This window comes from Oncorhynchus mykiss, chromosome 6 (genome assembly GCF_013265735.2).
Source record: "Oncorhynchus mykiss isolate Arlee chromosome 6, USDA_OmykA_1.1, whole genome shotgun sequence".
Taxonomy (NCBI): domain Eukaryota; kingdom Metazoa; phylum Chordata; class Actinopteri; order Salmoniformes; family Salmonidae; genus Oncorhynchus; species Oncorhynchus mykiss.
In genome coordinates, this window is record NC_048570.1 from 7,281,676 (window position 1) to 7,298,478 (window position 16,803).

Here is a 16,803-nt window from a genome sequence, read left to right on the forward strand (position 1 = left end):
AGAGTCCCTCAAGAATTTAAAAACAGTCATTGCGTTTCAATGAATGTCCTCCCCAAACGCTTGTTGCATCGTGAACTATCCTCCCAGTCCCTTGGTATTTCAGCGAATGGATGATGCGCCGCTGCCATTTACTTGGATGAGAAGTTGGACGAACGCTCCTCCAGCTCACGATACGAAATGGTGGAGAACAACAGTGTCGTGATGTGTCGTTCACGAACGAACGGCTCTTTTTGAACGGATCTTTTTGTTGAACCTCGGGAACCGAATTGCATCGGTGAAAGAGCCATTCATCTGGCTCTATGATTTGCAAACTGCTACTACTGCTTGTTGAGATCAGAACAACGTTTTTGTGTAGATAAATTACAACATCATTATCTAAAGGGGGTGAATCCTCACTGCAGAAACAATAAATAGTGGGGAGAGAGTTGTGATTGTATGTTTGTTTGTACAGTTATGGCTGTAATGTTATTATTTTGTGTTCTCACTAAACACCCACATTTGTATTTGTGTGCGAAATGTTTGTAGGCTTTGGTTGCTGTTTGTATTTCATTGAACTTTAGGCCCATACAAAGACAAATCACACAACATAGAATTCCAAATAAACTTAGGCAAAAATACACGAAATAAAAGTCAAGTGAAAATAGTTATTAATGACTTTATCAATTATGAGTAGCTAAACATTATCGACTTTTGGACACTGATGCGCAGGAGAACCCCTAGCTGTCAATCAAGCAGGCGCGGTGAACGGATTATGACGCTCAAGCGTTCCAAATGACGCAACAATACAGCTCCAGACCAGAGAAAGTTAATGCCGAGGATATTATTCGGTTCAACACTAAAACTGAGGTTTGACACGTGTGATTTGAGGTGAGTCAAATATTTACAAAAGTTTACAATACATTAACCATCCGCTTCGTTATTTCTGTTGCTATCAATCACTCCATCTGTATCTACTCTTCTGTCTGTCTGTCGGACTATCTGAATTGTCTGTGTACTGTCTAGCCAGCATATGCCAGAAAGGTTCTTTCACATAGGCTCATATTCACAAAGTCTCATAGAAGGAGTGCTGATCAATAATCAGTTTGGTCTTTTAAATTAAACTGAATACGTTTTGATGGACAGGAGGCGACCTGATCCTAGATCAGCACTCCTACCCTGAAACACTTTGTGAACACAATCCAGGTGTACTGTGATTATGAAGTTGTGATGAGGTATTATTATATTAGTTGTGCTGATGCATGATGGGTTGTAGGCTAGAGCTTGAGGACTCAACTCTGAAGACTGTTTCTGAATTCACTGACCTGGTGAGTAAATGTTGTGTACAATGGCACCATCTAGTGACAGAAACATAGAAACACACATTGTTGCTGAACGAAGGCATCTCTTTATTTTCCAGAAATAAAACTTGTAGACCTTTCCTGCAGTCTCTGAGGAGATGGACACCTCTTCTTCTTCTGGACGATCTCCGTCTCCTACTGGGACTGTCTTCTTACCCCCTCCTATCATGTGGAACAGTCTGTAAGTCATTCATCACATAACCTAGCTCTGGTCCAGGGCATTATGTACGGCTTGCTGAAGGAAGGCTCAGTGTCTGCAAGCTGTACGTAACGCCCTGGACCAGAGTGACACATTACCCACCTCTGGCCATCATGGACAGTCAACTCATCACATTCACGTACTGTAAGCCACAGTTGTGTGATTTGTGTTATTAAAGACAGTTAAATTGAGCAGAAGTTAAATTATTATTTTAATATTGTAGTAAATTGTCTGAGTTCACTTCCTAAATAATGTGTTGACATTCCTTTGCTCCCAGCTACAAGCAGGCAGAGATGGAGGTTTACTTCCCGAGAGAAGAGAAGAAGACCTGTACAGCGAAGGAAGCCCACATGCTGGAGTTGATGGGGAAGGATCGAACGATCCGAAATCAGAAGAAGGAGATGGGCAGACTCCAAGTGTGCCTCTGGGAGGAGGAAAAGAAGAAGAGGAATGGTGGAACGGAGAAGGACAAGATCATTGAACAATTACAGTTTGAGACAGACCATCTCCGAGCCCTTTTAAAAGATGAAAGGAGGAGAAGAAGAGTAGAAAGGGGTATCATGGAAGAGTGGAAGACTGAAATCCTGAGACTGAGGGAGGCAGAGAGCCAGAGGGAGGCAGAGAGCCAGAGGGAGGCAGAGAGTCAGAGGGAGGCAGAGAGCCAGAGAGATGCAGAAAGACAGAGAGAAGCAGAGAGACAGAGAGAAGCAGAGAGACAGAGAGAAGCAGAGAGACAGAGAGAAGCAGAGAGACAGAGGGAGGCAGAGAGAGAGAGGGAAGCAGCGAGACAGAGGGAAGCAGAGAGAGCCACAGAAGCAATGGAGCACCAGAGAAAACTGCAGGAGATCCACAGACTCAAACAACTGCTGGATCTACTGATGGTGGACCTACAACTGGCCCACGTAAGACATGTCATTGTTATTATTAAAAGGCAGTGTATATTTACCCAGCTGAAAATGAATAGTGGCAGACAGCGGTACGCTAACCCAATGTTAACTTTTATTCCTTTCCTTAACCCTTACCTTAACCTCACTGAAACTATACCTAACCTTTACCTTAACCCAACCCTAGGTCCTGAACCTAACCTTCATTTATCTCAACCCCTATGCCTTTCTTCTGCCGGTTGAATATCCACTTCCTTATTAACGTCATTACTGTTGTTGTTGTTGATAACTGTATCTGTGAAGGTTGTAAATAGTTGCATTAGTGAAGCATCATTTGTAGGAGTAATTTCTACAAGCATAAACATCAGAGGCAACATTGTTGTAACATCACACAAATTGTAACAGGAATTTCTCAAACCCCTAACTGAATGAGCAAGAAGGTTGTGTGTTTGTATTTGAACACATTTTGGACATAATTGATTCCATAAAATGTCTCATAATTTTTTCAAACCATGATAATACATTAATTGACAATGAATTGTCCAGATGAATTGATCAAAATGACCCTGCTATTGATGTTGTCCAGTGTTTGATTCAATTACCTAGCTCTAGGTTATATTTCTGTGTATCGTTCTCTGCAAATCTTTTGAAAGTATGTCTTGGTAATAGATTATCACTAATTTAACCTTTTAAAATGAAGCAAGAGATTGAGAGATTGAGGCTATGGCAGAAAGTCATGGAGGATCAGCGACCAAGACTGGCCTGGAACAACAAACCTATTGAGACAGGAAGAGAGAGGGAAAGAGAGAGAGAAAAAGAGAGAGAAAGGGAGATGGAAAGGAAGAGAAAAGCAGAATTGGAAAGACAAGAAATGAAGAAGAAAGTGGAACAGGCAGAAGAAACGATAAAAGCGTTAGAACGAGAGATTGAGAGATTGAAAGAGATTGAGAAGGAAATCATATTTGAAAGAGAAAGAGACATGCGTATTGCAGAGAATGAGAAAGTCAAACTGGTTAACGAAAAGGTAAAAGAGTTAGAGAGAGAGGTTGAGAGACTGAAAGAAGATATGACAACAAAAGAGATTCAATACAAAATCAAATTTGAAAGAGCGAAAGAAGCGTTTAGAAGACAGAATGAGAGAGTGAAACAGGTTAACCAAAATGTACTAGTGTTAGACAGAGAGGTTGTGAGAATGAAAGAAGAGATTAGATTGAAAGACGAGACTGAACCAGAGAGAACATTTGATAGAGACAGAGAGAGAGAAAATGATTGGAGACGAAGTGAAGAGGAGTTGAAAAATAGAGTGGAGAGAGAGATGGAGATGGAGACAGCCCTCATCAATTACAAAAATACGTCTGAATTGGAGGAAGTCTTCAAGAAAATCAAGGAACAGCAGATAGAATTATAAAATATGGAAACAGACAAATATAAATGGAAACAGAACCAAATGGACATGGAGGAGAAGATGGAGGGTGAGCACAACAAACAGAAAGAGGTAGAAAGAAAGAGAATGGAGAAAATACCAAAACAGAGACAAGAAGAAGATGAGAAGAAGAAGGAGATGGAGAGAGAAGAAGAAGAGGAGAGACGCAAACAGAAGCACATAGAGATGGAAGAGGAAGAAAGAGAGAGGGAGAAAGAGAGACAGAGACAGATCAAAAGGAAGAGAATGGAGAAGAGACAGAAAATTATGGAAAGAGAAGAAGAGAGACAGAGAGAGATTGAAAGAGAGATTGAAGAAGAAAGATGTAAACAGAAGCAAATAGAGATGGAAGAGGAAGAACGAGAAAGGGAGAAAGAGAGACAGAGAGAGATCAAAAGGAAGAGAATGGAGAAGAGACAGAAAATTATGGAAAGAGAAGAAGAGAGACAGAGAGAGATTGAAAGAGAGATTGAAGAAGAAAGATGTAAACAGAAGCAAATAGAGATGGAAGAGGAAGAAAGAGAGAGGGAGAAAGAGAGACAGAGAGAGATCAAAAGGAAGATAATGGAAAAGAGACAAAAACATATCGAAAGAGAAGAAGAGAGACAGAAAGAGATTGAAAGAGAGCACGCAGAAGAAAGATGTAAACAGAAGCAAATAGAGATGGAAGAGGAAGAACGAGAGAGGGAGAAGAGACAGAGAGAGATCAAAAGAAAGATAATGGAAAAGAGACAAAAACATATCGAAAGAAAAGAAGAGAGACAGAAAGAGATTGAAAGAGAGCACGAAGAAGAAAGATGTAAACAGAAGCAAATAGAGATGGAAGAGGAAGAACGAGAGAGGGAGAAAGAGAGACAGAGAGAGATCAAAAGAAAGAGAATGGAGAAGAGACAGAAAAACATGGAAAGAGAAGTGAGACAGAAAGAGATTGAAAGAGAGAATGAAGAACAACTATTTAAACAGAAGCAAATAGAGATGGAAGAGGAAGAAAGAGAAGAAGAGAGACAGAGAGAGATCAAAAGAGAGAATGATGAAGAAATGTGTAAACAGAAGCAAAAAGAGATGGAAGAGGAAGTACAAGAGAAGGAGAAAGAGAGACAGAGAGAGATCAAAAGAAAGATCATGGAAAAGAGACAAAAACATATCGGAAGAGAAGAAGAGAGACAGAAAGAGATTGAAAGAGAGAATGAAGAAGAAAGATGTAAACAGAAGAAAATAGAGATGGAAGAGAAAGAAAGAGAAGAAGAGAGACAGAAAGAGATTGAAAGAGAGAATGAAGAACAACTATTTAAACAGAAGCAAATAGAGATGGAAGAGGAAGAAAGAGAAGAAGAGAGACAGAGAGAGATCAAAAGAGAGAATGATGAAGAAAGATGTCAACAGAAGCAAATAGAGATGGAAGAGGAAGAAAGAGAAGAAGAGAGACAGAGAGCGATCGAAGAGAAAGAGAGACAGAGAGAGATTGGAGAGAAAGAAAGACGACAACAACAAGTGGAGAGAAAGATAATGTTTGAGAGAGATCAAGAAGAAGAAAATATATGGAAACAGAAGCAAATTGACATGGAGGAGGGAAGAGAGAGGGAGAACAAGAGACAGAGAGAGATAGAAGAGATACACAGACGACAACAACAAGAGGAGAGACAGAAACAAATGGAGAAGGAGAAAGAAAGAGAGAAAGACAATGACAATCAGAGAGAGATGGAATTAAAAGATCAGCAACAGAAAGAGATGGAGAAAGAAAAGATGATTATGAGAGAAAGGGAGGAAGCAGGAAGAAGAAAGGAAGGGCAGAAAAATATTTTGGGGGAAATTGAGGGACAGAATGAACTGGAGATAGAACAGGAGAGAGAGATGGAAGAAAAGCAGGAAGTGATTAAGGAAGCAGAGGAAGAGTACAGGGAAAGAGAAGAGAGAGGAAAGGAAGTAAGCATGAAGAAACATGTAGTAGTTAATGTTAAAGCAAAAGCACGGGAAGTCTTCAATAGGCGTAAAGAGAGGAGGTTAGAAGTGTTGAAGGGGGAACGAGAACACATAGAAAGAGGACAACAAATCAGGAGGGAGAAGGAGGAAAGACGGCTGGAGATGGAAAGAAAACAGGAGAGGGCAAGACAACAAGAGGAGCAGGATAAAAAACAAGAGATTGAAATTGCTAGACAGAAAGAAATGTTGAGACTACGAGAGGAGGAGAGGCAGAGAGAGGAAGAGAGAGAGGAGGAGAGAAAGAAAGCCATTAAATGCCATTTATCTTTAATCAGAGAGAGAGAAAAAATAATACAGGCAAAAAAAAGAGAGGAGATGGTGGAAGAGGAAAGAAGGGAGATCCTTGAGTACAAGAGGGGTGAGTTAGAGGAGGAAAAAGAAGATGTCAAGGAGGACATTCTCCCATCCGATAAAAGTATCCGAAGGAGAGCCGTGGGCTGGGTGAATAAAAAATGGGAGAAGAGGAACCTCAGAAAGATAGAGAGAACGTATCAGAGAGAGGCTGAGGAGGGCCATAAGATCGTCCACATAGGTAAGACCTGTTTTCCCTCTACTTATGACATTATCCTCTTTAGTCTCCTCTACACACATAAGTTCCACACCAGTCATCATGTTGCATCATTGTTTCAATATAAAACTACTGTCCAAAGAATATGTTAGCTGACATGGCTCATTGAGTGACTGACTGACATAACAAGAAAAATACTGCTGATAACAACCACGTTTTTAAATGGTACCTTGTGTCATCTACTAGTCTAACTCTCAAGACTAAGTAGAGACCCAGAAAGAGTTCGTAAAAAACACACACAAAAACGTGTTTTGGGGGGATCCGGGGGCTACTAGTGGCCATGGGGCCCTAAGCGATCACATATGCCCTGGCACTATACAAAGAATAGGTGCCATTCTGGACTCATGTTCAACTTAGGGCCAGGTCAATTCGGGATGGGAATTATTGCACTTTATTGACAAATTCCATGCCTTGCTCAACTGAAAAGAGTAAAGAATCATTGAGATCCAATTGTGTTTTCTATTCTTCATTCCCTGTGTCCATTACATTTAAGTTGATACCAGATCCACTAAGATGAATGTGAACTCTACTTCTTCTCCCCTCCCAGCCATCCCTGGACACACAAGGCTAACATCCACCATGACCCGGGCAGAGAGAGAGAGGGAGAAGAGGAAGGAGCTGCTGAAGGCTGAGGAGAGAAGGAAGAAGATGGAGGATTTCAATAAGCAGTGGAGAGAGCGGTCCCTGCTTAAAAAACAGACTCATCAACAACTGAAGGAGGAGAGGGAGAGGATGAAGGAAAACTACCTGGATCAGATGAATCTGGAGGCTGATGCTCAAATCAACACCCGGTGTCTAACCACCCAACACAGCCACGATTACAACCACGGTCAGGAGTTGCCCGGGTGGGCCAATGGCCAACAAGTAAGCCAAGAGCCCACTGGATCTGCTGATGGCCACCAGGAAAGGCCAAGGAGGCAACAGGCATGGGCAGAGAACCAGGAGGGGAGTTCAGAGAACCATCAGGGGGGGCCAGAGAACCATCAGGGGGGGCCAGACAGCCAGCAGCTAGAAGCTCCAGAAGAGGTTGAAACATCAGAGCGAATATCCAAGACAAAGAAAAAGCCAAGCATCTGGAAGAAAATTAGGATGAGGTAAAGAATGTTTAAACATCTATTCATGTTTTACACTGTTAATATACATGTCATCACTTTAAAAAGTGACATTATCCAAATGTGAGGGTTTAGTGTACATGCAACACACATGTAAATATATAGATACTTACCTGTCTCTGTGATGTCTTACAGCATTCTGCCTAGAGCTGGAACTCGATGAAGCCACAGTTCCACTGAGGTTACGTTGGTAATTAAAAGTGTCGCCCAATAATTCCTCCTCCTCTTTAAGTCATCGAGCCACATTTCCTCCTCAAAACATTATAGTCTCCTCAAGCCAGCAAGTATCCTCTTTATCAGGCAACAAACCATCGAAGGTCAGTGACCCTCCTCCCAAGAACAGAGACTCTCATCTGTATCCTAGTTAAATTCATCTCTGCTTACCACCTCTACAGTCCTAGAAAATATCCCAAAAATGGAAATGGTTTCAACAGAAGTCCTCCCCTCAGACCAGTGGCTCCACAGACCAGAGTTTCTCATCTTTATTCAAGTTGAATGCAACTCTGATCATTTCCACCACCTCTCCTGTTAAGGGGAGGTGCTGAAAAGGAGGTCTGGGAGGAGGTCTGCAGGTAGCCTGGACCGGACAAGTAGCAGCTAAGTTGCTGGCTCCATCCCCGGGCAGAGCTGCTCAAGTCAGGCCAGTGATGTTTGATGATGTCATTTTTGTTTGCAAAGTTTTACTCTTTAATAAAAGCATTTATTAAAAAAGCAATGTTGTTGTTACGGTGTGGATTGTTTTGTTATTTATTAGAATTGAAACATCCAGTAGTCATGGTAGATGTTAGACTTTCAATGAGACACCTAACATTCCATCAGTTTGATACAATGTGTGACATGTTATATTAGAGAGGAGTCCTCTATACACATCTATTTTAGACCATAGGAGAAATATCAGATTGAAATAGCTTCTCTAAGAATCTGAGGAGAGAGCAACAGTAGAAGCATCGTTAGCTCTCCCACCTCCAGTTCAGTACTCCTCCAGTTCAGTACCAATTGAGTACCTTTTGGGGAGTGTAACTTTTATTTCACCTAATTCTAACATTCTGTCATAAAGAGCACATGTTCAACTTAATATAAAACATGTTTTCCATCTCAAAGTAACAAATACATACTATAGTAAGTGCCTATTAAGTGTCAAATAAAGTGACAGGGTTGACTGTAACAGAGTTGACTATTTCATCTAGAATCAACCATAGATCCCCATGTGACAGGGGGAATGGAATGCAAGCTTACCAAACACATGTAAATAGTTTAAACATGTCTAGACTGTCTATCTATAGGTAACAGGGTTGGTGTGTTATAATTCACCCACCCAGTGGTGATTGCAGCATGTACATCTTGGTGGGGAAAACTCCCCCAAAATGTTTTAGATGAATGCCAGCAAAGCCACTACACAACACAACACTAAACAATACATTAATTGCACTATAAATTTAACAAACGGTGCCCACAAACTGTTAGGGTCGACATAAAGCTGTCCCAACAGCAGAGCTTTCTTTTCAGCACCATGGAGAGAATCCTTTTTAAAAAACATAGCTGATATGGCTGACTTGCTTAAACAAATGTGGTTTCTACTGACAATTGAGATGTACAAACTATGGCATAAGGGGACAACGAGTGGACTACAGGATATCTGTAATTTAGATTAAGACAATGAGAGACCTAGGATGGACGTCGTCAATATAACTATTTGTTCAGCACTTTTGAAATGTACAGCGACAGAATTTTGAACATGGGCCATTCTTACAGTATTCTCCCTGTACACCAAGTCATAACTGCATATAAGCAGACAATGAAAGCTCTTACAATATTTGATGATTACATTTCTCTAAAACAGGCTATAGTCTACATGTACAAGACTCCCAAAATGTTATCAGCATATTGATTGCGCAACCAGGGGTGGAAAGACCTTGGATCATTGTTACTCTAACTTCCGCGACGCATATAAGGCCCTGCCACGCCCCCCTTTCGGAAAAGCTGACCACGACTCAATTTTGTTGATCCCTGCCTACAGACAGAAACTAAAACAAGAGGCTCCCACGCTGAGGTCTGTCCAACGCTGGTCCGACCAAGCTGACTCCACACTCCAAGACTGCTTCCATCACGTGGACTGGGACATGTTTCGTATTGCGTCAGACAACAACATTGACGAATACGCTGATTCGGTGTGCGAGTTCATTAGAACGTGCATTGAAGATGTCGTTCCCATAGCAACGATTAAAACATTCCCTAACCAGAAACCGTGGATTGATGGCAGCATTCGCGTGAAACTGAAAGCACGAACCACTGCTTTTAATCAGGGCAAGGTGTCTGGTAACATGACCGAATACAAACAGTGCAGCTATTCCCTCCGCAAGGCTATCAAACAAGCTAAGCGTCAGTACAGAGACAAAGTAGAATCTCAATTCAACGGCTCAGACACAAGAGGCATGTGGCAGGGTCTACAGTCAATCACGGACTACAGGAAGAAATCCAGCCCAGTCACGGACCAGGATGTCCTGCTCCCAGGCAGACTAAATAACTTTTTTGCCCGCTTTGAGGACAATACAGTGCCACTGACACGGCCTGCAACGAAAACATGCGGTCTCTCCTTCACTGCAGCCGAGGTGAGTAAGACATTTAAACGTGTTAACCCTCGCAAGGCTGCAGGCCCAGATGGCATCCCCAGCCGCGCCCTCAGATCATGCGCAGACCAGCTGGCCGGTGTGTTTACGGACATATTCAATCAATCCCTATACCAGTCTGCTGTTCCCACATGCTTCAAGAGGGCCACCATTGTTCCTGTTCCCAAGAAAGCTAAGGTAACTGAGCTAAACGACTACCGCCCCGTAGCACTCACTTCCGTCATCATGAAGTGCTTTGAGAGACTAGTCAAGGACCATATCACCTCCACCCTACCTGACACCCTAGACCCACTCCATTTTGCTTACCGCCCAAATAGGTCCAGAGACGATGCAATCTCAACCACACTGCACACTGCCCTAACCCATCTGGACAAGAGGAATACCTATGTGAGAATGCTGTTCATTGACTACAGCTCGGCATTCAACACCATAGTACCCTCCAAGCTCGTCATCAAGCTCGAGACCCTGGGTCTCGACCCCGCCCTGTGCAACTGGGTACTGGACTTCCTGACGGGCCGCCCCCAGGTGGTGAGGGTAGGCAACAACATCTCCTCCCCGCTGATCCTCAACACTGGGGCCCCACAAGGGTGCGTTCTGAGCCCTCTCCTGTACTCCCTGTTCACCCACGACTGCGTGGCCACGCACGCCTCCAACTCAATCATCAAGTTTGCGGACGACACAACAGTGGTAGGCTTGATTACCAACAACGACGAGACGGCCTACAGGGAGGAGGTGAGGGCCCTCGGAGTGTGGTGTCAGGAAAATAACCTCACACTCAACGTCAACAAAACTAAGGAGATGATTGTGGACTTCAGGAAACAGCAGAGGGAACACCCCCCTATCCACATCGATGGAACAGTAGTGGAGAGGGTAGCAAGTTTTAAGTTCCTCGGCATACACATCACAGACAAACTGAATTGGTCCACTCACACAGACAGCATTGTGAAGAAGGCGCAGCAGCGCCTCTTCAACCTCAGGAGGCTGAAGAAATTCGGCTTGTCACCAAAAGCACTCACAAACTTCTACAGATGCACAATCGAGAGCATCCTGGCGGGCTGTATCACCGCCTGGTACGGCAACTGCTCCGCCCTCAACCGTAAGGCTCTCCAGAGGTTAGTGAGGTCTGCACAACGCATCACCGGGGGCAAACTACCTGCCCTCCAGGACACCTACACCACCCGATGTCACAGGAAGGCCATAAAGATCATCAAGGACATCAACCACCCGAGCCACTGCCTGTTCACCCCGCGATCATCCAGAAGGCGAGGTCAGTACAGGTGCATCAAAGCTGGGACCGAGAGACTGAAAAACAGCTTCTATCTCAAGGCCATCAGACTGTTAAACAGCCACCACTAACATTGAGTGGCTGCTGCCAACACACTGACACTGACTCAACTCCAGCCACTTTAATAATGGGAATTGATGGGAAATTATGTAAATATATCACTAGCCACTTTAAACAATGCTACCTTATATAATGTTACTTACCCTACATTATTCATCTCATATGCATACGTATATACTGTACTATATCATCGACTGTATCCTTATGTAATACATGTATCACTAGCCACTTTAACTATGCCACTTTGTTTACATACTCATCTCATATGTATATACTGTACTCGATACCATCTACTGTATCTTGCCTATGCTGCTCTGTACCATCACTCATTCATATATCCTTATGTACATATTCTTTATCCCCTTACACTGTGTACAAGACAGTAGTTTTGGAATTGTTAGTTAGATTACTTGTTGGTTATTACTGCATTGTCAGAACTAGAAGCACATTTCTTCTCCAAAGGTTAGCTCTGACATGCTTGTGCCACCAGTGGCACCCTCAGAATGTGGTGAGTTCTGAGGGATGCTCCAACAGCTCATTGGGTATAAACGGCGGTACATTCGAAATCGTTACCCTTGATGACGGAGAGAAAAGCGCCGTAACTTGAATAAACATTCCTTTAAGAAGTACGCCATGCTCAACCATACGATCTACAAGACTCTCTTCTTTAAGAAGTACGCCATGCTCAACCATACGATCTACAAGACTCTCTTCTTTAAGAAGTACACCATGCTCAACCATACGATCTACAAGACTCTCTTCTTTAAGAAGTACACCATGCTCAACCATACGATCTACAAGACTCTCTTCTTTAAGAAGTACACCATGCTCAACCATACGATCTACAAGACTCTCTTCTTTAAGAAGTACGCCATGCTCAACCATACGATCTACAAGACTCTCTTCTTTAAGCAAAACCACCACCCCTTTATTCATCCGTGACGCATAAGCAACATTCTCATATCCCACCTTCTCTCCTACGGCGACCAGAAACTCCTCCACAGTGACAGTAGCGTCAGTAACACACCTAAAGCCGTGCTGAAGTGACAGGGACGGCATCCCCATGTGGGTCGCCACCCCCGCCAAAGCCAATTTCAACACGAAAAACAATGTACTTAATTCTACCACAACAACTAAATAAAAATACTGATAACCTCAATGATGCATAGGAAGAGAAAAAAGACACCACCAAGAAAAATACATGTAAAAGAAAAAGCAGGATATGTAACTCTACACAACACTCACTCATACAATTCCCAGCATGCACCAAACACTCTCAGCATGCAGAGAGAGATTGTCCAGACAGAATGTTTTAACACTGTTAATTTGACCACCAGAGAAGAGAAAGAAAACTGTTATGAGCTGAACAATATGCCAGTGGAAAGGAGGACAGTACCAGGTGACCCAATTGTGGTTTGTGACTATTATGATTTCCCATTTCAGCCAATTCAGTTGCAGTAATTCGGTTACAGATTTCTTGGTAATTCCACTAGCATTTTGGTAACGGAATTACGAGTTTTAATCACTTAATAATTCACGCAAAAAATATACATCAGAAAAATCACTAGAACTAATTGTTAGCCCCACCATTACTTCTGTGAACTTTCATTATCCCCCTCCTCACAATGACAAATGTGAAAATATCTTGAAGTTATGTGGGTTTTTGGTAACGGAATTACAAGGCACAAGGTAATATTTCTGAAACTTAAAGAAGGTTAATGATTTCTCCAAAACCAAATGTAAGTGTTGATATTAGTAGTCAGGGGTCTTTATGTCAACATGATTCTGTTTTTATGTAGTTCTGATATTGGACCTTTTAAGACTTTTTCTGGTGATGTTTTCTAAGATCCCTTTTCCATCTGTTGACCCAGAAATCAAAGCCTTCACTGGTTGAAAAATGGATCTAGAATTACATTTACCAAAAATATACAGTCTTAGATTTCATTTGACAGCCAATTACACATGCTCCTATGAACGATGCGTTGGTGCTCAAATCAAATCAAATTTTACACTTCACAACACATGGTTAGCAAATGTTATTGCGACTGTAGCGAAATGCTTGTGCTTCTAGTTCTGAAAGTACAGCAATATCTAACAAGTAATATCTAACAATTTCACAACCAATACCTAATAGACAATCATTTTACATGGAAATGCCTTACTGTAACTCTAGAGATACTATCCAGCCCCAGCTAGTAATAAAGTGGTCAGGGTGGTTGCTACTGGCCTCTCCAGCTTCAGCCTGAATCCCACCCATGATGAGAGGAGGTTTTCTGGACACACAGGGAGAAACTACAGTCTGAATCAAACCCATGATGAGAGGAGGTTTACTGGACACACAGGGAGAAACTACAGGCTGAATCACACCCATGATGAGAGGAGGTTTACTGGACACACAGGGAGAAACTACAGTCTGAATCACACCCATGATCAGAGGAGGTTTAGTGGACACACAGGGAGAAACTACAGTCTGAATCACACCCATGATAAGAGGAGGTTTACTGGACACACAGGGAGAAACTACAGTATGAATCACACCCATGATTAGAGGAGGTTTACTGGACACACAGGGAGAAACTACAGTCTGATGACTGATGAGACTACCTTTAAGGCTTAAGGGTTTGGTTAATGTTAGGGTTAAGGTTAGAGTCTGTTTTAAGTTTTGGCCAGATGGGCTGTCAATGGGATGTTGGTCAGAAAAGTCCATTTAGTCTTTCCCTTCTCAAACCTGTCCTCCCCCTAACCAGTTCATATCATGTATTCCACCACCAGCACACCTGATTCACTAATCAGAGGTTTGGATGATTAGTTGACCAGTGGTACAAAGTGGACTGGATCTAGGTGAACTATGTGGAGAGTCTTCCAGGGACAGTACAGTACAGACTGAGAAGCTAACAACAGTGTAGTTTACTCAACTCATTCAAACTATCATGAATATTGTTTAGAGAGAAGATCTGCACAAGGGCATAAAGTTTAAGATATAGCAAGAGAGGACAATATGGTGCAAGGTAGCCAAAGTGGAATCAAAAGTTATAGGCCTAATCATCAATCAAATATGAAATATAAAACCAAAAAATAATCTACATAGAAAGACAACATGTCATCTACATGTGTTATAGAATAGCTCCCTTCTCACATCCCAGGTCATGTTTGGACTGGAACGTGACAACTCAACGGGCTATGCGCATCTCCCCAATAGCCTACAGACAACTTTCCTGAGTGCAATGTCATTAATGTGACCGATATGTACAGTATAATAAGCATAGTGAAGAAGGAAAAGATCCCACCTCTGACACACAGCAGAGACATTGCTGATGAGATTTCCCCTGGAGCAAGAGTCTCTCAAGAATTTAAAAACAGTCATTGCGTTTCAATGAATGTCCTCCCCAAACGCTTGTTGCATCGTGAACTATCCTCCCAGTCCCTTGGGAGTTCATCGGATGGATGATGCGCCGCTGCCATTTACTTGGATGAGAAGTTGGACGAACGCTCCTCCAGCTCACGATACGAAATGGTGGGGAACTACAGTGTGGTGATGTGTCGTTCACGAACGAACGGCTCTTTTTGAACGGATCTTTTTGTTGAACCTCGGGAACCGAATTGCATCGGTGAAAGAGCCATTCATCTGGCTCTATGATTTGCAAACTGCTACTACTGCTTGTTGAGATCAGAACAACGTTTTTCTGTAGATAAATTACAACATCATTATCTAAAGGGGGTGAATCCTCACTGCAGAAACAATAAATAGTGGGGAGAGAGTTGTGATTGTATGTTTGTTTGTACAGTTATGGCTGTAATGTTATTATTTTGTGTTCTCACTAAACACCCACATTTGTATTTGTGTGGGAAATGTTTGTAGGCTTTGGTTGCTGTTTGTATTTCATTGAACTTTAGGCCCATACAAAGACAAATCACACAACATAGAATTCCAAATAACCTTAGGCAAAAATACACGAAATAAAAGTCAAGTGAAAATAGTTATAAATGACTTTATCAATTATGAGTAGCTAAACATTATCGACTTTTGGACACTGATGCACAGGAGAACCCCTAGCTGTCAATCAAGCAGGCGCGGTGAACGGATTATGACGCTCAAGCGTTCCAAATGACGCAACAATACAGCTCCAGACCAGAGAAAGTTAATGCCGAGGATATTATTCGGTTCAACACTAAAACTGAGGTTTGACACGTGTGATTTGAGGTGAGTCAAATATTTACAAAAGTTTACAATACATTAACCATCCGCTTCGTTATTTCTGTTGCTATCAATCACTCCATCTGTATCTACTCTTCTGTCTGTCTTTCGGACTATCTGAATTGTCTGTGTACTGCTAGGCAGCATATGCCAGAAAGGTTCTTTCACATAGGCTCATATTCACAAAGTCTCATAGAAGGAGTGCTGATCAATAATCAGTTTGGTCTTTTAAATTAAACTGAATACGTTTTGATGGACAGGAGGCGACCTGATCCTAGATCAGCACTCCTACCCTGAAACACTTTGTGAACACAATCCAGGTGTACTGTGATTATGAAGTTGTGATGAGGTTTTATTATATTAGTTGTGCTGATGCATGATGGGTTGTAGGCTAGAGCTTGAGGACACAACTCTGAAGACTGTTTCTGAATTCACTGACCTGGTGAGTAAATGTTGTGTACAATGGCACCATCTAGTGACAGAAACATAGAAACACAGATTGTTGCTAAATGAAGGCATCTCTTTATTTTCCAGAAATAAAACTTGTAGACCTTTCCTGCAGTCTCTGAGGAGATGGACACCTCTTCTTCTTCTGGACGATCTCCGTCTCCTACTGGGACTGTCTTCTTACCCCCTCCTATCATGTGGAACAGTCTGTAAGTCATTCATCACATAACCTAGCTCTGGTACAGGGCATTATGTGCGGCTTGCTGAAGGAAGGCTCAGTGTCTGCAAGCTGTACGTAACGCCCTGGACCAGAGTGACACATTACCCACCTCTGGCCATCATGGATAGTCAACTCATCACATTCACATACTGTAAGTCACAGTTGTGTGATTTGTGTTATTAAAGACAGTTAAATTGAGCAGAAGTTGAATTATTATTTTAATATTGTAGTAAATTGTCTGAGTTCACTTCCTAAATAATGTGTTGACATTCCTTTGCTCCCAGCTACAAGCAGGCAGAGATGGAGGTTCACTTCCTGAGAGAAGAGAAGAAGACCTGTACAGAGAAGGAAGCCCACATGCTTGAGTTGATGGGGAAGGATCGAACGATCCGAAATCAGAAGAAGGAGATGGACAGACTCCAAGTGTGCCTCTGGGAGGAGGAAAAGAAGAAGAGGAATGGTGGAA

At 42.3% G+C, this 16,803-nt stretch overlaps 1 protein-coding gene and 1 long non-coding RNA gene across 3 annotated transcripts; both read left to right on the forward strand.

Annotated features, from left to right (window-relative positions):
* The first annotated feature begins 676 nt into the window (after positions 1–676).
* Positions 677–1,856, forward strand: LOC118964834. Its single transcript, XR_005052008.1, has 3 exons — positions 677–867; positions 1,253–1,304; positions 1,397–1,856. It is a non-coding gene; the product is annotated as an uncharacterized LOC118964834 (long non-coding RNA).
* Positions 1,857–5,520: 3,664 nt separating this feature from the next.
* On the forward strand, positions 5,521–7,919 carry LOC118964835 (vicilin-like seed storage protein At2g18540). 2 transcript variants are annotated; one of them, XM_036979318.1, is made up of 3 exons: positions 5,521–6,355; positions 6,939–7,485; positions 7,639–7,919. In XM_036979318.1, exons 1-3 carry the CDS (start codon positions 5,542–5,544, stop codon positions 7,664–7,666), a joined length of 1,389 nt encoding a protein of 462 aa, XP_036835213.1. In that variant the 5' UTR covers positions 5,521–5,541; the 3' UTR covers positions 7,667–7,919. The 2 variants fall into 2 exon arrangements, with proteins under 2 accessions (XP_036835213.1, XP_036835214.1); XM_036979319.1 differs by having other exon boundaries at positions 5,521–7,485.
* Positions 7,920–16,803: the final 8,884 nt, after the last annotated feature.

Excerpts from the sequence above, each read along its gene's own strand:
- LOC118964835 (XM_036979318.1), top strand. The coding sequence starts at position 5,542 with ATGGAATTAAAAGATCAGCAACAGAAAGAGATGGAGAAAGAAAAGATG. Across the intron at positions 6,356-6,938 it reads CCATAAGATCGTCCACATAG|CCATCCCTGGACACACAAGG; the intron begins GTAAGACCTGTT and ends CTCCCCTCCCAG. Across the intron at positions 7,486-7,638 it reads TGGAAGAAAATTAGGATGAG|CATTCTGCCTAGAGCTGGAA; the intron begins GTAAAGAATGTT and ends GATGTCTTACAG.